The 23345-nt window shown below is 57.1% G+C and overlaps 1 protein-coding gene across 2 annotated transcripts in view; it reads right to left on the minus strand.

The window, feature by feature from the left end:
• Nucleotides 1–23345, minus strand: part of LOC115933253 (serine/threonine-protein phosphatase 2A regulatory subunit B'' subunit beta) — a 53140-nt gene that overhangs the window by 22998 nt on the left and 6797 nt on the right. The window contains exons 1-2 of one of the 2 annotated variants that reach the window (XM_055377265.2): nt 15832–16442; nt 4876–5061 (exon numbers count right to left, since the gene is read on the minus strand). In XM_055377265.2, coding sequence (XP_055233240.1) covers nt 4876–5061; nt 15832–16071 — 426 coding nt within the window. In that variant the 5' untranslated portion in view covers nt 16072–16442. Of the gene's footprint in view, nt 1–4875; nt 5062–15831; nt 16443–23345 lie in introns of those variants that run through there. The other variant, XM_055377264.2, reaches the window with a different exon arrangement.

Below are 23345 nucleotides of genomic sequence, written 5' to 3' on the forward strand. Positions count from 1 at the left end.
ATTCAAAATAAAATTTAAAATAAAGGTGCTGCCAGGAAGAAGTGAGAAACCACAGACAAAATGCTCCAAGAGTCCTCATGTGAAATTCTAAGAGAGGCAAAGCTACAGTGACCGGAAGCACATCTGCGGCTGGCCCGGGCCAGGGAGAAAAGAGGGGACTGGTGAGGCACAAAAGGAGGTGCAAAAGGAGGCACGGGGGACACCCGCGGCAGGTGACAAACGGCCGGTCCTGCCTGTGGGGGTGGATACCCAGGTATGTGCTTTACCAAAACGGATCAAATTGCACACTTAAAATTGGTGAATCTTAGGGTGTGTAATTATATGACAATACAGCTGACAAAACAAAAAACTATTCAATAAACTAAAAAAAATGACAGAAGGAAGTGTATGTAAAAAAGATGACCGTAGAAATTCATGAGGGAAACAACTGAAATAATCTGTAACACTGACAGCTGGTTACTGAAAGAGATATACGTTACTGTGTAGCATGACGGATCAAGAAAGGAACCAGAAATAAATGATTCTGTCAAGAAAGTGTCTATATATGATGCAGATACGATCAAGATTTTGTAAATCATACAAGACAAAAGCTTTAGAGCAAGAAATTTCTAAGTTATGCAAAAAATTGTTTTAGAAAACATGTAAATCATCAAAATAGTCTCAATAAATGAAAACGTTGAATTAGCCAACAACGTTTGAAGGAAATTAACAAAGAGAAAGGTGTGTTTTCCTGTGGGGGCAGCCTAGGGGGTAGAGTTTGGTGGAGGGGAAGGAGCTGATGATTCTGTCTCAAACGGCTTCAGAGAAAACACAGAGGAGTGAAAATGATGAAAGGGAGGAAATGATGTATGAGATCAGCCCTGACTCACACAGACAGGAAGAACCGGGCCAGGAGAAGGCGCACACGGACCTCACTGCACGGCCACGGCTACGATCCACGGGGGGACCCCCCTCATCAAACTCAAAGTCCCCTCAGACGTGAGTTCTCAAGCAGCCTCCGGCCAAAGTCCACCCGCCTGACAACACGCGTGTGGAGCTGTGACTCCAGGCCCTCGCTCAGTCACTCACGCGACGGGGAGAACTCCAAACGGCAGCGACACCCCTACTCGTTCGTCCCCTGGGCCGGGGGCTCGGCTCACAGAAAACCGTCCCAAATTGGGCACACGATGGAGACGTGGACGCACATCTGCACATGGCGGCGAGCTGGGCGCCACTGAGACAGGCTCAGCGGCCTTTCGGGGAAGCTGAAGTTTGCCTGCGGCCCCCACACAGGCTGGACGCTCACAGGGTTCTGCCGCCACAGCGCAGGTGCGTTAAGTCGCGACAGTGCACACCCTGCTGGCCTCTGCCCACAGTCACCGTGGGTGTCCGAGCACCATGCTCTCCGCCTGCAGGGCCGGGTCGGTGCGTGCAGGGACAGTGGGGCCCGTGGAGGTGTCTCTCGGACTGCCAGCGGTGCAGACACTGCAAGCCACACAACTTCAGTCTCAGAGCTCTCCCCTGCCCCGCTGGGTCACACCCAGGTCACCCTGCTTCTCTGGGGCATCAAAGACAACGAGAAAACTTGCTTTTTACCACCAAACGTGACGTCCAGCCAACGGACCGAGTTCTTTCAAGTCTTAAAGCCTCACTACCTTAGACGGCCACCAAGGCCAGTGCTGCTGTGCGTGGAAGCGAGGTGACACTGAGAACTGAGTCCTGGAAGGAAAACGACATGAAGCGCGCACGTGAGAACCAGGTGCCGAGGCGGGGAAGCACCGCGTGGTGGGGGGGGGGGCACCGTGGCGGGGAAGCACCGTGGGGGGGGGCACCGCGGCGGGGAAGCACCGCGTGGTGGGGGGGCACCGTGGCGGGGAAGCACCGTGGGGGGGGGGGGGGCGCCGCGGCGGGGAAGCACCGTGGGGAGGGGTGGGCACTGAGGCGGGGAAGCACCGTGAGGGGGGGGGGGCGCCGCGGCGGGGAAGCACCGTGGGGAGGGGGGGGGGGCACTGAGGCGGGGAAGCACCGTGGGGGAGGGGCACCGTGGCGGGGAAGCACCGTGGGGGGGGGCGCCGCGGCGGGGAAGCACCGTGGCGGGGGGGCCCGCGGTGGGGAAGCACCGTGTTGGGGGGGGCGCCGTGGGGGGGGGCGCCATGGCGGGGAAGCACCGTGGCGGGGGGGGCGCCACGGCGGGGAAGCACCATGGCGGGGAAGCACTGTGTGTGTGTGGGGGCGGGGGGGGGGCGACGTGGCAGGAAAGCACCGTGTTGGGGGGCACCGTGGCGGGGAAGCACCGTGTGTGGGGCGGGGGGGGCACCATGGTGGGGAACCACCGTGTGGGGGGAGGCACCGTGGCGGGGAAGCACTGAGGGGAATGCATGGGTCCCATGCAGGAACCTCACTAGGCTGCGCGAGCGGCTTTGTAGGACCCGAAGCGGACGCAGCACGTGAGCTGCAAAAGAGGTGACTGACCCAGCCCGAGGCACGCAGAGACCCTGTGGGTGGGGCCGGGCGCACTCGGCGAGGGTGAGTTCTCCACACAACGAAGGCTGTACTGAAAAGGATGACGGTGTCCCAGCAGACGGAATGCCAGCAAAGAGACCTCCCAGTGAAGGAACTCTCAGAGATACCCCACAACTTCAAGAGCACCAAGGATAAAACGCGGAAGCTGAGCAAGGCGTGTTCAGTCTAGAGAGTCTGCCAGGGCACGGAGCAGGTGCTCACTCCACACGGGACAAGGAGATGGCACTGCTGTAACTACTTTTGGCAAGTTTTTACTGAGAGATAAAACAATTCTTAATGTTTCTGGTGTTTTAAATTACAGTATACTAGGTAAATATTAGTTCTTTTCATTCACTACATGTTTGCAACCGACTGTAAGAAAGTTTCTAATATTTCAACAAAAATGATTATAGAATGATCCTAATTTTTACTGGAAGATGGTTTTGCATGGTTGTGACTTATCTGGTCCTTTCATGGCCCCACACTGCTGTACAAGACAGGGACACCTCTACAAATACGGAGTGACTTAGCAAAAACAAATATGCAAGTGTACAACATCATGCTAATTTTTCTCTAAGAAATGCAAGAAGTATGTATGTTCATACTCATACACATATTTGTACGTAATTGCTCATATTAAAAGCTAAAATAACAATAAGAGGATAAACCAAAGCTATGGAAACTATTACCTCCGGGGTAGAAACAGCACAGACAGGGACAGAACCTGGACTTATCTGAATGTGTCTGGTTTGTTAGTGTTCACTTTGTAACCATGGAGGATTTTACATATTTATAAAACAAAACTTTTTAAAATACTTTAAAAACACAATCTCTAATAGAAAAAGGGCGGGGACACTTCTTAATGTGTTCTTTCAGACCCGTATTGCCCTAAAAACCAAAACCAGACAAAGGACTCACAAAAAAACTACCAAGCACTGTCTTCTCTGTGAATCCAGTTGCAAAATTATTGGAATCCAGCAACATATAAAAAAGATGAGACACAGCGACCATGCGGAATTTATCCAGGAATGCAAGGTTGGTTTAACATCCCAAAACCAACTCATTTAATAGACTGTATTAATAAGTTAAAAAAACAAAAACTGGCCAGGTGCAGTGGCTCACGTCTGTAATCCCAGCACTTTGGGAGGCCGAGGCAGGCAGATCACTTGAAGTCAGGAGTTCAAGACCAGCCTGGCCAATATGGTGAAACCCCATCTCTACTAAAAATATAAAAATTAGCCAGGCATGGTGGTGCATACCTATAGTCCCAGCTACTTGGGAGGCTGCGGCAGGAGAATCACTTGAACCCAGAAGGTGGAGGTTGCAGTGAGCCGAGATTACACCACTGCACTCCAGCCTGGGCGACAGAGCAAGACTTTGTCTCAAAACAAACAAGCAAACCCAAAAAACAAAAACCTGCTCACTCCCGAGGACCCCCTTCACAGCTGCAGAGCTGGAGAGGGCTGAGGGGCAGGGGCCTCACCCTGAGAGGCTCACATGTACCGTGCACCGAGGCTCTGGGGCTCTGATCTGGAGGGGTGGGAGCATCCGCTGGCCAGCGACTCCACCTGGAGGGTAGGAGGCTGGAAATGCGGGCACACGTCCCTGGAAACACAACCGCCCACCAGGGGTCCAGACACGCATCTCTGGTGTAGGCCTTGCCTTGGTAACGCACAGACACTAAGCTGAGTGTGCTCCATCTGCGGGCGTGCACGCGGTCAGCCTGGAGAGCAAGCAGCTGAGAAGGAAAGCAGGCAGCGAATGATGCATGCAGCGCCGCCGCACTCAGGGTGAGTCTAGAAATGGGCCCATGGGGCTGCTGCCGGGAGACAGGGGTCCACAGCGGCCCAGCCTGGGATGGCCGCTCCTCGGGCAGAAAGGGGCAAGGCCAGGAGGGTGCAGAACGGCCTCCGAGAGCCACCAGAGCTGGCGCCACTGGCCCCGGAGGGGAGAGAAGGGGAGGGTGGCACAGGGTGGGCCTGGGCTCTTCACAGCCTCAGGATGAGAATGCAGACGGAATTCCCACTTGGGTTTCAGATGCTTAAGAATTCACACAGCAGCAACCAGACAGCAAACCTCAGACCACAACTATAACCTCACAGGAAACCTGGGCCGCTCCCGCACACGTGTGAAACGCACCCGCCTCAGCCGAGCCACTTCACTCACGCTCCTGTGACACGCACCCGCCTCGGCCACTCGGCCTCATTCATGCTCGTGTGACACGCACCCGCCTCGGCCACTCGGCCTCATTCATGCTCGTGTGACACGCACCCGCCTCGGCCACTCGGCCTCATTCACGCTCGTGTGACACGCACCCGCCTCGGCCGCGCCGCCTCACCCTCACATGCCCGCAGTACCACCTCGGCTGCTCCACGTCCCACGCGTGACACGCACCTTGGCCACCAGGCCCATGTCGTCCATGGTGGCCCTCTCGTGGGGGAACCGGGCGAAGGTGCTCTCGATCTTGCTGATGACGGCATCCACGTTGACGGAGTCCTGCGGGCGTCCTCTGGGGAAGTAGAAGGTCGGAATGCTTTGGCTCGTGGCCGGGGGCAGAGGCTCTTCTTTCCGCGTCTGAACCTGCAGAGTCGACAGACAGGGCTCGGTTAGAACCTGGGAGCATCAAATGCCTTCTTCACCTGGACAACACACGGGGCCTCTCTAGGGCCGATGGTGCTGAGGCCACCTGACCCCAGCCGGGAGAGGACACAATGCAATCCCTGCAGGGGACCACACACGTACTCCACTGCAGGGCCCACCTTCACCCAGGAGGCCACACCATGCTGCCATGGACCCCACTCTGGGTGGCTGCTCTGCGCCACTGAGCCCCCACCACACCGAGCAGGGCCCTGGGGACAAGGGCAGCTACGTGCCCCAGGCGCCTGAGAGCCCAGCCAGGACCCACTCCCGATTCCCATGAGCCACACCACTGACCCCACCGCACCTGGCAGGGACCCGGGGAAAAGGGCAGCCACGCACCCCAGACGCCTGAGAGCTCAGACGTGGAGAGGCACAGGTGCCGTCCACAGGCAACCCTGTCCCTGAAGCCTGGGAGACTCACATTCTGAGAGGCAGAGGCAGGGCAGGCAGGCAACCACACAGCCAGGAGAAGGGGTTGACCAGCAGGTTCTGCTGCGGACACGCCTCAGCCCCTCACCCGGTGCACAGCCCACGCCCACGGGCTCTTGGCCCCACTCAGCACCAGCACTCCCCTCACCCAGTATATCCGCAGGCCCCAGAACACTCACTCAAGAGTCTGCTGCTTGCATCTCTACACAACCTGCGAGGTGGACATCTGATCTCATCCCGTGATGTTGAAACACCGTCGGAAAGAGTTAACGGCCTCAGCAACCGTACTGCGTCCTCCCCCATCAACTACTCAGGGGACGGGGCTGCGTCCTCCCCCATCAACTACCCAGGGGACGGGGCTGCGTCCTCCTCCTCCATCAACTACTCAGGGGACGGGGCTGCGTCCTCCTCCTCCATCAACTACTCAGGGGACGGGGCTGTGTCCTCCTCCACCATCAACTACCCAGGGGACGGGGCTGCGTCCTCCCCATCAACTACCCAGGGGACGGGGCTGTGTCCTCCCCCATCAACTACCCAGGGGACGGGGCTGCGTCCTCCTCCATCAACTACCCAGGGGACGGGGTGCGTCCTCCTCCCCCACCATTAACTACTGAAGGGACGGGGCTGCGTCCTCCCCCATCAACTACCCAGGGGACGGGGCTGCGTCCTCCTCCTCCATCAACTACTCAGGGGACGGGGCTGCGTCCTCCTCCATCAACTACCCAGGGGACGGGGCTGCGTCCTCCTCCCCCATCAACTACCCAGGGGACGGGGCTGCGTCCTCCTCCATCAACTACCCAGGGGACAGGGCTGTGTCCTCCTCCATCAACTACCCAGGGGACGGGGCTGTGTCCTCCTCCCCCATCAACTACCCAGGGGACGGGGCTGTGTCCTCCTCCATCAACTACCCAGGGGACGGGGCTGTGTCCTCCTCCATCAACTACCCAGGGGACGGGGCTGTGTCCTCCTCCATCAACTACCCAGGGGACGGGGCTGCGTCCTCCCCCACCATCAACTACCCAGGGGACGGGGCTGCGTCCTCCTCCATCAACTACCCAGGGGACGGGGCTGTGTCCTCCTCAATCAACTACCCAGGGGACGGGGCTGCGTCCTCCTCCCCCATCAACTACCCAGGGGACGGGGCTGTGTCCTCCTCCCCCATCAACTACCCAGGGGACGGGGCTGCGTCCTCCTCCCCCATCAACTACCCAGGGGACGGGGCTGCGTCCTCCTCCATCAACTACCCAGGGGACGGGGCTGCGTCCTCCTCCTCCATCAACTACCCAGGGGACGAGGCTGTGTCCTCCTCCATCAACTACCCAGGGGACGGGGCTGTGTCCTCCTCCCCCATCAACTACTCAGGGGACGGGGCTGCGTCCTCCTCCATCAACTACCCAGGGGACGGGGCTGCGTCCTCCTCCTCCATCAACTACCCAGGGGACGAGGCTGTGTCCTCCTCGACCAGCTACTTAGGGAATGGGGCTGCGTCCTCCTCCTCCATCAACTACTCAGGGGATGGGGCTGTGTCCTCCTCCACCAACTGCCATGGAGGAGGGGTCCAGGGAGGAAGTCCCCATACCAATGGGCCACAGCTCAGGGCCTTTGCACCCACAATCCTGACTGCCTGGATCAATCCAGGACTGGGTCCAAGCTCCAGTGTCCACACAGAGAAAACAGCCCACCCTGCCACTCCCACAGGACTCTCACCCCAGGTCACAAGGGTCCCACCGTCAGCGCCCCAACTGTGCCCACCCTGCCACTCCCACAGGACTCTCACCCCAGGTCACAAGGGTCCCACTGACAGCGCCCCAACTGTGCCCACCCTGCTGTCCCTGCAGGACTCTCACCCCAGGTCACAAGGGTCCCACAGACAGCGCCCCAACTGTCCCCACCCTGCCACTCCCACAGGACTCTCACCCCAGGTCACAAGGGTCCCACAGACAGCGCCCCAACTGTGCCCACCCTGCCACTCCCACAGGACTCTCACCCCAGGTCACAAGGGTCCCACTGACAGCGCCCCAACTGTCCCCACCCTGCCACTCCCACAGGACCCTCACCCCAGGTCACAAGGGTCCCACAGTCAGCGCCCCAACTGTGCCCACCCTGCCACTCCCACAGGACTCTCACCCCAGGTCACAAGGGTCCCACCGACAGCGCCCCAACTGTGCCCACCCTGCCACTCCCACAGGACTCTCACCCCAGGTCACAAGGGTCCCACAGTCAGCGCCCCAACTGTCCCCACCCTGCCACTCCCACAGGACTCTCACCCACGGTGAGACTCAGTTGTTTTTCTCTGATCCCCATGTAGGAGGAACAGAGGCCGCCTCCGTAACCTGGGGCAGAGCAGGCTTCCCGCAGTAGCTGTTTACCTGAAGGGCACACCCCTTCCCTGTGATTCAGAATGTGACCTCTGTGTCCTGGGGCAGGAGGTCCCTGCATCTCCCCGAGCCCGTGATCCCACAGTGCATCTCCCCGAGCCCACAACGCATTCCCACAGCAGCATCTTCCCGTCTCTCGCTGTGGGGGTCCCACTGTGGAGCCTGCGGCTCTTCCCCCTTCATCACGCTGGGTTCACACAGCTCTGCTATTTGGGGTACGGAACTGACCCCGCGAATATTCTGCAGTGAGCTCTCGGGCTCCTGTGTTTGGCAATATAGCAATGACCTGGGTACACAAACCAACCTTCCTGCTGAAAACTGCCAAGAACCCTGGACAGAATAGTTGACAAACGTCTTCTAGACGGCGCCCACAGGCTGGCAGGAAAGGAGGACACCTCAGGCCACAGCTGCCCGGAAGGAAGAACCCGGGGAAGCCCGTGGAGCCTGAACTCTGCCTTCAGCGGGCTCACCCGAAATCTCTCACAGCCTTGCAGAGCTCTGGGGAAGAGGAGGCAAAACGCAGGGTCCTCCGGGGAAGCTCCCAGAACGCGTCACCTTCAGTGGGAAGAATGAGCTCCAAGTAAATCCCCAGCGCGCCTCCAGCCCCAGGAATGAAAGGAAACTTGCAGCCTTCACCTGGAGCTGCTGGTACGAGCTGGGCAGGGGGGAGTTCTCCCCCGAGAACTGACGGCTACGGCCGACTCTCCTGCAGGTTTGCAAACCAAACTCACGTCACCAGGATGATGCGAAAACCCTCAAACCGGCCGGGCGCAGTGGCTCATGCCTGCAATCCTGGCGCTTTGAAAGGAGGCTGAGGGGGACAGACTGTCTGAGCTGAGGAGTTCAAGACCAGCCTGGGCAACATGGCAAAACTTCATCGCTACTAAAAAAAAAAAAAAAAAAACAAACGAACAGAAAACAAAAAACAAAAAGAGTATCAAAAAAATGAGCCGGGTGTGGTGGCACATGCCTGTACTCCCAGCTACTTGGGAGGCTGAGGCAGGAGAATCGCTTCAACACAGGAGGCAGAGGTTACAGTGAGCTGAGATCGCACTACTGCACTCCAGCCTGGGCGACAGAGTGAGACTCTGTCTCAAAGCAAAACAATAAAAAAAATTAACCAGGCATGGTGGCGGGTGCCTGTACTCCCAGCTACTTGAGAGGCTGAGGCAGGAGAATCGCTTAAACCCGGGAGGCGGAGGTTGCGGTGAGCTGAGGTCGCACCACTGTCCTCCAGCCTCGGTGACAGAGTGAGACTCTGTCTCAAAAAAAAAAAAGTCAGATGAATACTTGGACAGTTTTAGCCCCAAATTTACAGAGAGCATGCACCCCATTAACAGACACTCTATGAGGCAAAAGCTGAGGAAACACAGCAGGGAGAAGCCAAGAGCTCCCAAAGGGAAGGTTGGAATTGAAAGAAGGGATGAAGGGCAGGTCAGCGGTAATGAGTGGGAAAACCTCGGCAGCTGACCACATAAATCAGTGGTAACAATGTATGTTCAATTTAAAAAACATAAATCAGTGAAAACAACGTATGTTCAATTTAAAAAAAAACTCAATACAACAGCCTGTCAGTGACATGGTGACTGGATGAGTGTGAGACGGTTTGTGAGTTGGAGGAAAAGATACTGATTAATATTGGGCTTTGAAAAATTTAGTCGACGTTCCTTTTTTTTTTTTTTCTTTAAAGAGAGGGGGTCTCGCTATGTTGTGCTGGCTGGTCTTGAACTCCTGGCCTCCAGCGATTCTCCTGCCTCAGCCTCCCAAGGCGCTGGGATCACAGGTGTAAGGACCCGTGCCCGGCCAGCCGTTGACATGTGTAGGATAAACAGTGAGCTAGTAGAGAGCGTGTACTCCAAACGAGAGAAAAGGTGACCGAGCTGAAAAAGGGAGACAGAGGTGCAGGATGAGACGGTCAGAGTCCATCGCACGGATGAGCAGGCAACATCGACCTCAATGCACCGAGTGTTCCAGTTCCAAGACCAAGGTCTGACTGCAGAAAGAAAACAGCATTCACGTACACGGGAGACACAGAGGACAGAAAGACATGCGAGATATATGTGACTTAAGGACCCAGAGGCTACACATTTTTTTTTTTTTTTTGAGATGGAAAAAGAGCAGGCAGACAGTAGAGAAAGCTGGTGTCGCTGTATTAACATCCATGAAGTGACACAAGGTGATGGACAGACCTGGAGACAGACAGGCCACCAAGGAACGCTGAAGAGGTCAGTCAGGGGAAGACAGGATGATGCTAACTTTATCCATGCCTGACAACGCAGCCTCGGCACTGATCAAGTAAACACCACTGGACACAAACTCAGCCCGCCAGGAAAGGCGGAGCCCACCCACCCCGGGCACAGACACGGGGAAGGCCGGGACCACCCACCCCGGGCACAGACACGGGGAAGGCCGGGACCACTCACCCCGGGCACTGACATGGGGAAGGCCGGGACCACCCACCCTGGGCACCGATGGGGGAAAGGCCGGGACCACCCACCCTGGGAACCGATGGGGGGAAGGCCGGGACCACCCACCCTGGGCACCGATGGGGGGAAGGCCGGGACCACCCACCATGGGCACCGACGCGGGGACGGCCGAGTCCACTCACCCTGGGCAGTGACACAGGGAAGGCCAGGACCACCCACCCTGGGCACCGACGGGGGTAAGGCCGGAACCACCCACCATGGGCACCGACAGGGGGAAGGCCGGGACCACCCACCCCGGGCACCGACACGGGGAAGGCCGGGACCACCCACCCTGGGCACCGACGCGGGGACGGCCGAGTCCACTCACCCTGGGCACTGACACGGGGAAGGCCGGGACCACCCACCCTGGGCACCGATGGGGGGAAGGCCGGGACCACCCACCCTGGGCACCGACGCGGGGACGGCCGAGTCCACTCACCCTGGGCACTGACACGGGGAAGGCCAGGACCACCCACCATGGGCACCGATGCGGGGAAGGCCGGAACCACCCACCATGGGCACCGACGGGGGGAAGGCCGGGACCACACACCCTGGGCACCGATGGGGGGAGGCTGGGCCCACCCACCCCGGGCACTAATAGACAAGAGACGGAACAAACAACACAACCACCCCATGCGGGCACGGGAGATTTACAAGTTTAATCTCATGGACAGAAATAGACTCGGCCCCAGCACAGCTGCAGAGCACACATTCTTTTCAACACACACAGCTCACTTGGGAACTGGCCACCTCTCGGGCTGAGCAGCAGGTCTCAGGGGGTTCTGAAGGAATCACAGGGACTGCTGCCCTGCCCCGAATGTAGCCGGTGAGGCCAGGCATCTACGGTAAACACAGAAGGAGCAAAAACAGCTGCGTGTGTGTGGAAGAAGAATTCTAAAGCCAGCCGCCTGTTCATTAAAAAGTTCAGACAAACCAGAGGGGCCTGTGGCAGCCAGGTCACCTACTTTAAATCCTCCTCGGTACGTGTACTTTAAAAAGAACTTCGTAAAGCGCCCGTCACCCAAAGCACACTGATAAAGGCGACACCCTGCCTCCCAACAAGCTATTTCTGTTGAGGGCACTAAGAAGGCAGTTCCCTGACTCATCACAATTCCAGAAGTCACAGATACATGTGTCGCCCTTCCAGAGTACACCCACAGTTTTGCAAAACACGTCCATATACGACCAAAAGCAAAGGCTGAGCCTAACACTGAGGCTGCCTGTTTTTGCGTAGAAGTGCGTGCGCTTGATGGGTGCAGGTGAGTGTACCCCGAGAACACGGGCCACGTGCACCGTGACACATCCTCTCGCGACACCAGCCTCGGGCAGACCCCCGCATGTGCAGAGGGTGCGCACAGCAGGCAGGGCGCGGTGACCAGCAGAAATGACCCTCGCCCCAACGGCAGCAGGACCGGACACCACGATCAAAGCCACAGAGGAGGTGCCGGAGCAGCAGGGGGCCGGCGGAAGGCACGCTCAGTACAGGCTGCAACGCACAGCCGTGCCCCCAGGGGCCCCTGCTCTGCAGCGGCCCCCACTCTGCAGCGGGAGGCGGAAGCACGGGAGGCTGTGGTATGGAATCAGGGACGGGGGGGTTCGGCCGGGACCCACACTCATGGATTCCAGCTGAGCCCCTCGCCCACCCAGATGACGGCCACCCCCCGGAAGGCAGGGCCTGCTGCAAGCTCTGAGCATTCTTCTCGGCCCAGCACTCGACTCCCAGGGACCCTCTGAGAGGGCTGGTAGAGGGCTGCCAGCTACACCTGCAAACCACACGCTGGACGGCTAAACACGGGAGTGAAAAAGGTCGGTCTTTACACAGAGGAGCCGAACACGGAGATGAGAGGCACCGCGTGTGGGTTTAAAAATCCCCTCTCTAGCAAAGAGGGAGAACTGGTGTGGAGGAGTCAACACAGAAACGCAGCAGGTCCAGGTGTCTGAGTTAGCCAGACCTCACGTGGGCTCACATTCACTCAGACACATGACTGCAGCCGAGCAACCGGGCCTCAACGGACGCTGAGAGACGTTGGCTGGGGCCTGCACCCACACCTGCAGCCCAGGCACTGGCGTCTGCACCCACGGCTGCAGCGAGGCGTGAGTCTCCACAGAGCTCGGAAGGCTGGACTGGGGGACGTGGGGATCATTCTGTCCACCAGCCAACGGGTGACGGTGGATGCCGCGCAACACAGCGAGGGGAGGATCCGGCACCCTCCCTGCGTCCGCAAGCCCCTGGCGGATGCTCCTGAGCTTGGTCTTCTGTGTGGACGTTCCCACCCGGGCTTCTGTTTCCCGTTAACCCCCTTTGCTGCAGCTCCCTGCCAGGTGGGGAACCCAAGCCCTGCCTTCTCCCTGCCACTGCCCAGGGAGTGGCATCCTGGGCAGCATCCTGGCCAAACCAAAGGCTGCAAGGGTTTTGGTGACCACTGGCCTTGGGAGGGGAACGGCACGTGCCCTGGCGGTGAGAGCAGGAGGTGCGTCAGGGACGCCCAGGCTGTCACCACGCTGAAGTCAGTTCCAAGTACAGCGGGGCTGCCGCGTAGGGGACAGCGCTTTCAGCCATGCATGGTGCTGTGCAGGGTCTGTGCGTCCACCGGAAGGACCCCCGTGGGGACGCTGGACAGTGTCTGTGTGACCAGGACAGGTGAAGAGGGGCGTCTGTGTGCTGAGTCAGTGTGTGGGGAGCGGGAGAGTCACTCCCCAGGCGGGGAGGGCCAGGCTAGGCATCACAGCTGTCCTGGGCTGGGAACAAGGTCTGAGCTGTCCTGCTGTTGCCCGGGGACAGAAGGCCCGAGAATCCCTGGGCAGGAGGCGCAGGCAGTGGCTCCAGCAAGAAGAGCTCAGCCAAGCAGCTGCACGGCCCCACTCCAGGTACATGCTGGGACCCACGGTGAGAGTACGTGTAACACGCCATCGTCACACGGGAGCCTCCCCGGACCCACGGTGAGAGTATGTGTAACACACTATCGTCACACGGGAGCCTCCCCGGACCCACGGTGAGAGTACGTGTAACACGCCATCGTCACACGGGAGCCTCCCCGGACCCACAGTGAGAGTATGTGTAACACACTATCGTCACACGGGAGCCTCCCCGGACCCACGGTGAGAGTACGTGTAACATGCCATCGTCACACGGGAGCCTCCCCGGACCCACGGTGAGAGTATGTGTAACACACCATCGTCACACGGGAGCCTCCCCGGACCCACAGCGTGAACGCAGGCTGTTCCGTTCCCAAGGCCGGCAGTCGCTGAACGCCCCCATCCCCCGAGTTTGGTTTGTCAAGGATGCCGCTGACAGGGAAGTGGGCAGTGGCAGGGAGGAGGAGGAGCTTGGGTTCACCACCTGGGCAGGCAGCACCCGCCAGGGGGTTAGTGGGAACAGAAGCCCAGGCGGGACGTCGCACAGTCAGAAGATCAAGCTCAGGAGCACCCGCCAGGGGCTCGTGGGTGCGACCAACGTTGGCCGCGGAAGGCTGTCCCGTCAGAGGACCCCCGAAAACGGTACCGTGCTGCCCGGCCGGGAGCGTCCGAAGGCGGAGGTGCGGCACCCCGACACTTCCAGTGGCCCCAACACGGGTGCTCCCTGACAACCCTGAGGGTGTGTCCAAGTGGGGTGGACCCAACAGACAGAGCCCACACTCATGCGCGGAGTGAAAGCAGCCAGGAAACGTCCCCTTCTCCCCCAACACCACACCCACAAATACCCCAAAATACGCCTGTAATTCCTCCACCACCCCTCAGACAACACGCATTTCACACGTCTGTCCTCACTCCCTAAAAACGTGGAAACCTATTTTCTGTAAAATGAAGCAAACTTCTGTAAATGGAATTCATGATTTACCAGAAACTGACTTTTTAAAAATAAACAGTCCTCACAGGTGCATCGTCACCACAGCCCCCCACAGAAGAGCCAGGGCCCCACTGCAGGGCTGAAGGGCTTCCTCATCCAGCCACGTGCGAGCTAATCACCTCATTGACTCTGCGACCAGCGAGCCCGCACCGCCCAGCAGCTCCCACCATCTAGAGCAAATCCCGCACGAGGCTGATCTCACTCTTTGCAGGTTAAGAGGATTTTAAAGAAACCAGCCTCCCCCTTACCCACTTACAGGCAAAATGTCAAAACCTGGAAGACAGAGGTCAAAAACTCCAAAGGAGTGCAAAAGTTGATGTGAGATCTTACGGAAAAAATTTCAATTAAAATATCAACAGAAAGAAGTGGGTCTTCCTCCCCCTTCAAGCAGGATGCCTTGGTTCAGCTTGATGTTAGGCCACTCGTTCCAGACTCTTGGAACTGAGTTTGAAAAGCGCGTCTGATGTGCCACGTGGGTGTGAGGCGCCCGCCACGCACACCCTGTCTGGATGAGATTCGGATCAGATTCGGCCGCAGCCAAACCCTAAATTCTCAAATTATACCGGGATTGTCACAGGAAGACTCTCTCTCACACGTTTAAATCACATGGTGCTCGTAAAACTAACCCATACAATATACACGGGGTACAGACACAAATTTTACTTACCTGAGCACTTATGAGAACTGAGATTAAATTTCAAAGCCAGCTGGGGCGGAGGCTCACACCCCTACTCCCAGCACTTTGGAAGGCCCAGGTGGGCGATCACCTGAGGTCAGGAGTTCAACACCAGCCTGGCCAACATGGTGAAACCCCGTCCCTACTAAAAATGCAAAAATTAGCCAGGTGTGGTGGTGCGTGCCTGTAATCCCAGCTACTCGGGAGGCTGAGGCAGGAGAATCACTTGAACCCAGGAGGTGGAGGTTGCAGTGAGCCGAGATAGCGCCGCTGCACTCCAGCCTGGGCAACAGAGAGGCTTCGTCTCAAATAAATATAAATATAAATAAATAAATTTCAAAGCCACTGAGTTACTGAATAAAACCGCGCTGCATAAATAGTCCGGTATGTGAGTGGTATCTCAACCGACTCTTAAGTTAGCCAGTGGGAAGGAATGCTGGGTATTGCAATAACGCCGGGAAAGTTTCACCCACCCGACGCCTTTACGAAGGGTGAAGGAGTTTCCCGATGTTTATTACCAGCAACGCGAGGTATATTTAAATTAAAAATCTGTCTGCAGCGAACACTCCCAGGCGCTGACGGCTCTCACCCCCCTTGGTTGATCACAGCAAGGCACGCACTCACAGCCAAAACTCCCAGGAAAGGAGCGAGTGCTCTTTTCAAAGCCCGGTTTTCCTAACAAGCTTGGCACCGCTTCCCACAGAGCAGCACCCGGTTTTCGGCGGCGTGCGGCCCGAGCGGGTCCCCTGCGCCCACAACTGGCCCTGAAAATCCGGCGTTTGGGCCCCGCCACGCAACAACGGGTGCACGGCCAGCAGCGGCGAGCGGGGGCCCACGCGGGGCCGGGAGGGCAGGGCTCGCCGGGCCGGGAGGCCTCGCCCGGTGTCGGGCAGCCGCGGGGCGCGCGGGGCTGACCTGCTGGAAGGCCTTCAGCCGCTTCTTGAACCGAGAGGGCAGCACGAAGTCGCAGCCGCGGGCCAGCGAGGCCAGCTCCTGGCGCAGGTCGGGGTCCTGGCGCAGCGAGCGCTCGCGGAGTCGCATGCCGTCGGCGCGCAGGGCTCTCCGCGGGCCGGGCCAGGCGCCGCGCTCTCGGGGCAGGGCCGGGCCGGGTCCGGCGGGGCGCTGCAGGCGTGGCCCGGGCTCAGCGCGCTCCATGCGTCGTCCGCCAGGCGCTCTGGGGCCGGGGCCCGCGCCGCGCGCATTCCTCAGGCTGAGGAGGGCGCATGGCGCCGGGGGTGGGGGCGGCCGCCTCTCCCGACCCGCGACTGTGCAGACCCGGCTGCTCCCGGCGCTGCTCTCCTCTCCTCCTTCTCCGCTCCCCGCACTGCCCTCTGCTCCCTCCGGTCCTCTTCTCTCCTCTCCCCGTTCGCTCCGGGCTGGGCCGTCCGGCCGGGGAAGGGGGCGCTTTCTGCACCGCGGCAGCCGTCACGTGGCTCGCCCTAGAGCGCGCATCAACAGGTCCCCGAGAGGAAAGCCTGGGCGGAGCGCGCATCAACAGGTCCCCGAGAGGAGAGCCTGGGCGGAGCGCGCATCAACAGGTCCCCGAGAGGAGAGCCTGGGGACGGCCTCGGGGACCCAGGCGAAGGCGCTCCCCGCGAGAAGTGAGGTCCCCCCCCCCCCCCACGACAACACCAGAGCTGGCTGCAGGCTCGGTGGCGGCTCCGGCTTGCCCCTCCAGAGCACAGGGCACGCCAGGTGCAGCTGCGCCTCCACAAACACGCACGGCAGCCCAGACATCCCGGCAGCCCGGCATCAAAGCGCGCCGGCATCTCCGCCCCTCCCCAAACTTCAGGAGTTTCTAGAATACAGCTAAGCTGCAGTGGGCATCCAGGATCTCGTCTTCTCTGCCACTGCTCACTGTGATAACTGCGCTTGTTTGCAATCGTATTTAGAACAAGAAAAGAGGGGCGGTGGAAAAGGGGGACGGGCAACTTTAAATGAGGGTGAGCTGACATTCCGGGGGCCTGCACCTTGATCCCACCGGGAAGGAGACAGGATACCGTCGGGCTGAGGGTCAGAAACTGGCCACATCCCTGCCAGGCTGAACGCTGTCAGCAGAAAGCCTCCCGGGTCCCCGATCAGGAAGGTCCTGCGTGACCGCCTGCATCTGTTACAGTCAATGAACTTCCTTGGACGGGTCACTAGCACCCCGAGTCAACAGCGTGCACTGGGCTCTCCCGCTGCCGCATGCTGTGTTGAGTCTGGAAAAACGCAGGATGACACGGATCTACCACTGTGGGGTTACGCAGAGGAGCTTCCCTGCCCTGAAAAACGTCTGTGTGGCACTGACGCACCCAACCCCCGCAAGCCCCGATCTGTTTCCTGTCTCCATCGTTTTCCTTTTTCCGAGTGTCCTAGACTTGGAGCCAGCAGTCTGCAGCCATCTCAGACTGGCCCTTTCTTCTCCTGCAACCTTCCACATCACCTCTGACGCCCACCACAGCCCCCCACCCGCAAGGCCCCTTCCAACTCTTCTTAGGGGTACGCCCCTCTCCACTTCCTTCTCTTCCACCTCCTTCCCTTCTCCAGCCATCCCCGGATCCCTCCACCCTTCTCACTTCCTTACTGTCCTTGAGGATTCAGAAGTCGGCCTCTGACCCCCTGTAAGTCTCCAAACGGAAGCTTTAAGACAGCACCAGAGGGAATGTGCTCAAACCACCAGCAGACGATTTAAACAAGTGCACCCAGTAACCCACGATGCGGGGCGCAAACTCACAGGACAGAGGTGCCGCCCAGTCACCCATGATGCGGGGCGCAAACTCACAAGGCAGAGGTGCCGCCCAGTCACCCACATGCGGGGCGCAAACTCACAGGGCAGAGGTGCCGCCCAGTCACCCACGATGTGGGGCGCAAACTCACAGGGCAGAGGTGCCGCCTAGTCGCCCACATGCAGGGCGCAAACTCACAGGGCAGAGGTGCCGCCCAGTCACCCACGATGTGGGGCGCAAACTCACAGGGCAGAGGTGCCGCCCAGTCACCCACATGCGGGGCGCAAACTCACAGGGCAGAGGTGCCGCCCAGTCACCCACGACGTGGGGCGCAAACTCACAGGGCAGAGGTGCTGCCCAGTCACCCACATGCGGGGCGCAAACTCACAGGGCAGAGGTGCCGCCCAGTCACCCACGACGTGGGGCACAAACTCACAGGACAGAGGTGCCGCCCAGTCACCCACATGTGGGGCACAAACTCACAGGACAGAGGTGCCGCCCAGTCACCCACATGCGGGGCACAAACTCACAGGGCAGAGGTGCCGCCCAGTAACCCACGATGCGGGGCACAAACTCACAGGGCAGAGGTGCCGCCCCTTCAGTTCAGATCAGCACTACACACGGACGGCCTCCCAAACACAGCTAGGGGAACCAGATTGGGAGCCAACCTCCTGTGATCTCCCTCCGAAAGTCAAAGATCAAACCCAAAATGCAGGGGAAGCGAGCCAAGGGAGGCGCGATCCTCACACTCAGGCAACACGCCCTGTCCTGCCATGCTGGGTGACACACGCCCTGTCCTGCCACGCCAGGTGACACACACCCCTGCGGACTTTACTGCCAGGTTTCCTCTTTCCGTACAAGACTTTTGGAACACAGCCAGGCACAGTGGCTCATGCCTGTAATCCCAGCACTTTGGGAGGTCAAGGCAGGCAGATCATGAGGTCAGGAGTTCGAGATCAGCCAGGCCAACATGGTGAAACCCTGTCTCTACTAAAAATACAAAATTAGCTGGGCATGGTGGCGGGTGCCTGTAATCCCAGCTACTTGGGAGGCTGAGGGAGAAGAATCGCTTGAACTCGGAAGGCAGAGGTTGCAGTGAGCCAAGATCGCGCCACTGCACTGCAGCCTGGGGAACAAGAGCGAGACTTCGTGTCAAAAAGGAAAAAAAAAAAAAAAAGACTTTTGGAAAACAGCCTCAAAATCCTGACGTGCACACACACAGAGATTTAGACTCTGACCTGGAGCCCTCAAACCACCTCTGGATGCAGCCCCACTGCCTCCCTGGAGCCCCTGCGTCCTGTCCCGATGCAGAACCCGCATCACCCGCCCCCAGTGCAGCCACAGGGCTGTCTACACCGGATGGGGGAGGGACAGGGCTTTCCACACTCGACGGAGCCCCCATGGGGCTATACACTACTGTGTGCAGGGACGGGCCGTCTACAGTGGGGCCGCCATGGGGCTGTCTATACACTACTGTGTACAGGGACGGGCCGTCCACAGTGGGGCCGCCACGGGGCTGTCTATACTGTCTACAGGGATGGGCCATCCACACCCAGTGGAGCCACCATGGGGCTGTCTATACACTACTGTGTACAGGGACGGGCCGTCCACAGTGGGGCCGCCACGGGGCTGTCTATAGTCTACTGTCTACAGGGACGGGCCATCCACACCCAGTGGGGCCGCCATGGGGCTGTCTATACTCTACTGTGTACAGGGACGGGCCGTCCACAGTGGGGCCGCCACGGGGCTGTCTATACTCTACTGTGTACAGGGATGGGCCGTCCACACTTGACAGGACCACCACGGGGCTGTCTATACACTACTGTGTACAGGGACGGGGCCATCATAGCATTGTTTTTGCACCACAGGCCAGCACGGAATCTGCGAGGCCTGTTTTCAGCCTGTTCCCCCCAAATTCCCACTCTGAAGAGACAACATCGCCATCTGGGCCGATGAAGCCCCTCACGGCACCCGAATGTCCACCGTCCTTCTCCCGTCGGGACACAATCGGACCATCAACCTCTAAAGGCTCCTAAAATGCCCAGAAGACCTTTATGCAAATTTTCATAAAAATCTCTTCACTTTTCATTCTCACTAAACATACATTTGTTCAGACGGCTTGTTTTAGGATAAAAATGTGTCTTCCATGAGCAAACATAATGGCTTTTCTGAAATCCTAGATTTGAAAGGCTTACGAAGGCGACCTGCCCTTTGTGAGAAAATGTTTTTCTGAACATCCAAAGCTAAAAGCATAGCTAGTAACAGGCAAGCCCATGAGACAGGAAGATGGCCCAGAATCCTGTCCTCACCCTGCAGGCGCCATCTGCAGAGCACGGCTTCCTCCCTGTTTCAAAGGCCCTGAGAGGACAGGCTCCAGCGGATTCAAAACCCGTCCACCTCATCTCAGGAAACGGCATGGTTCTCTCTGTCAACAGAAGGGGAGGGAGGGATGAAGCTCTTTACACAGTTTCCATGGTTGCAGATTCTCGGAGGTTCCAAGAAGGGTTCTCGACACCTTCCTTCCTCCTCACAACGAGACTCTCATCGGTGCCCACTATGAAAACGTGAATAGGTCGTTGTTACGAAGGCAGTGAGAACTGAACCCAGACAGGCATGCACCTGTACAAAAGCTACAGTCCCTGGGCAAGCTCAGGGCTCCCGCACAAAACCTTCAGAAACCCTGAGCTCCTGCCCTGAGGGTTCTGGGTGCTTTTCTCTTACAACATGTTTGTTAAGAACTTCTAATGAAACGTTAAGATAAGCACACCTGTATGTACATGCACCTGTATGTGTGTATGCACCTATGTATGTGTGTATGCGCCTATGTGTGTATGTGTGTGTATGCACCTGTGTGTATGGACCTGTGTGTGTGTATGGACCTGTGTGTGTTTGTATGCACCTATGTGTGTATGTACCTGTGTGTATGGACCTATGTATGTGTGTGTATGCACCTATGTGTGTGTGTATGGACCCACGTGTATGCACCTATGTGTGTATGTACCTATGTATGTGTGTATGCGCCTATGTGTGTGTATGCACCTGTGTATGTGTGTGTATGCACCTGTGTGTGTGTATGGACCTATGTATGTGTATGCACCTATGTGTGTATGTACCTGTGTGTATGGACCTATGTATGTGTGTGTATGCACCTGTGTGTGTGTATGGACCCACGTGTATGCACCTATGTGTGTATGCACCTATGTATGTGTGTATGCACCTCTGTGTGTTTGTGCATATGCACCTGTGTGTGTATGCACCTGTGTGTTTGTGTGTATGCACCTGTGTGTGTGATGCACACGCACGCCCGTGTTTATCTCCAAATACCCTGTTCTAATGTTCTAGAATGCTGGCACCCGGTCTGATAAAAATCACAGGTTAGGTGGACACCAAAACTGAGTAGCTTCCAGAAATTAGAGAAGAACTAAATAAACAGATAGAAACTTAATCAAGGAGGTGCAAGAGGTGTACTCGGGGAAGTACACAACGTTGCTGAACAAAACCTAAATGAATGGAAAGTCCTTTGTTTGTGGATTGGAAAATACTGTTAAGGTATCAATTATCCTAAACTGATCCACAGATTCAAAGCAATCCCAATCAAAATTCCAACAGGCTTTTCTTGCTGGAAAGCAATTTTTAAAGAACAGGCTTGGACTCACAGTATCTACTTTCAAAATTTGCTAGAAAGTTACACTAATCTGGAAAGTGCCATGAAGGTGAGGGGATGCACATACAGCAATGGGATGGAAATAATAATAAAACAGACGTACATACTCAACTGACTTTCAACAACACAATTCCAAGGGGGGAGAAAAGACTGTTCAATATACGGTGCTGGGGTCATCCAGATACCTCACCTCATACCACGCAGAAAAACTGACCTGAACTGGATCACAGGCCGAAACGCAAACCTAAAACCACACTGCTTTCTCAAGATAAATAGGAGAAAATCTTTGACACCTTGTGGTATGCAAACATTTTGTAACAAGACACAAAAAATAAGAGTCATAAAAGAAAAAAGTTGAAAAACTAAACACTTTTGCTCTTTGAAAGACACTGAAGAAAACAAAAAGCAAGCCGGACTCGAGAGACATATGCACACACCACATTGTCTTACCAAGGACTTGCCAACAGTTGTATGTAAAGAGCTCTTACAACTCAGTGAAAACATAACCCAATTTAAAAAGCAAACACACGACCTGAACAGATGCTTGATAGCGGGAACCACATGAATGGCAAATAAGCACCTGAAAATTCCTCGGCGTCACCAGGCCGCAGGGAAACGCAATCAAAATTGTGCAGTACTGGCCGGGTGTGGTTGCCCTCGTCTGTCATCCCAGTACTCTGGGAGGCTGGGGCGGGTGGATCACCTGAGGTCAGGAGTTCAAGACCAGCCTGACCAACATAGCGAAACGCCATCTCTACTAAAAATACAAAATTAGCTAGGCATGGTGGTGGGCGCCTGTCATCCCAGCTACTCGGGAAGCTGAGGGGGGTGGATCACCTGAGGTCAGGAGTTCAAGACCAGCCTGTCCAACATAGTGAAACCCCATCTCTACTAAAAATACAAAATTAGCCGGGCGTGGTGGCGGGTGCCTGTCATCCCAGCTACTCGGGAAGCTGAGGCAGGAGACTCACTTGAACTTCAGGAGGTGGAGGTTGTAGTGAGCCAAGATCGCGCCATTGCACTGCAGCCTGGGCAACAAGAGTGAAACACCATCTCAAAAAAAAAAAAAAAAAAAAAAAAGGCAGCTCATCCACATGAGGTTCTTACTTCCCCTTGTAAGAACTTACTTTAAAGATGCATTTAGGGTCCCCCCTAGCAGAAGCACCCTGGCTTGCAGCATCAGCCCATCGATACTGGCGTTTTCTTTTTTTTTTTTTTTTGTTAGAGACAGGGTCTCACTTTGTTGCCCCAGCGGGAGTGCACTGGCACAAACATAGCTCACTGCAGCCTCGAACTCCTGGGATCTTCCTGCCTCAGCCTCACAAGCAGCTGAGACTTCAGGCATGAACCAATATGCCTGGCTGATTTTACTATTTTATAGAGATGGGGGAGTCTCGCTATGTTGCCCAGGCTGGGCTCAAACTCCTGGCCTCAAGTGATCCTCCCTCCTCGGCCTCCCAAAGTGCTGGGATTGAGCCACTGCACCCGGCCAATGCTCACATTTTCTAATTTGTACCAGTTTCTATTCCCCAAAGACGGGAAGGAGCCACTGCAAGCACCCCTTTCAAACACAGAATACAATCTCTCTGTTCAGTAACGATGAAGGCGTAGGTAACGTAAAACAGCCACGGCAGCGCTGGTTACGTCTACTTGGGATGCACCACGTGATGTTTTCACAATGGGCATGCCGTTCCTTTCACCCTTGACTGGGGAGTTCAATGGACCTAGCGTGAACCCTCCTGACAGCTCATACTCCATTCTGTACATGTGTGGCTGAGAAAAAGCTGCTTTATTTATGAAAATCTCTTCCTCTGACCCCAGCATCGCCCCTCCCCAGCCAGAGTTTGTAGCATGGAACTGCATCCTTCACTGTTAAAGTGACCTCGCATATTCTGTATATGGGATGGACAGGAACAAGCTCATCTTTTTTTTTTTTTTTTTTGAGACAGAGTCTTGCTCTGTCACCCAGGCTGGAGTGCAGTGGCGCAATCTCAGCTCACTGCAAGCTCCGCCACCCAGGTTCACGCCATTCTCCTGCCTCAGCCTCCGGAGTAGCT

This window comes from Gorilla gorilla, chromosome Y (genome assembly GCF_029281585.2).
Source record: "Gorilla gorilla gorilla isolate KB3781 chromosome Y, NHGRI_mGorGor1-v2.1_pri, whole genome shotgun sequence".
NCBI classification, from domain to species: Eukaryota; Metazoa; Chordata; class Mammalia; order Primates; family Hominidae; genus Gorilla; species Gorilla gorilla.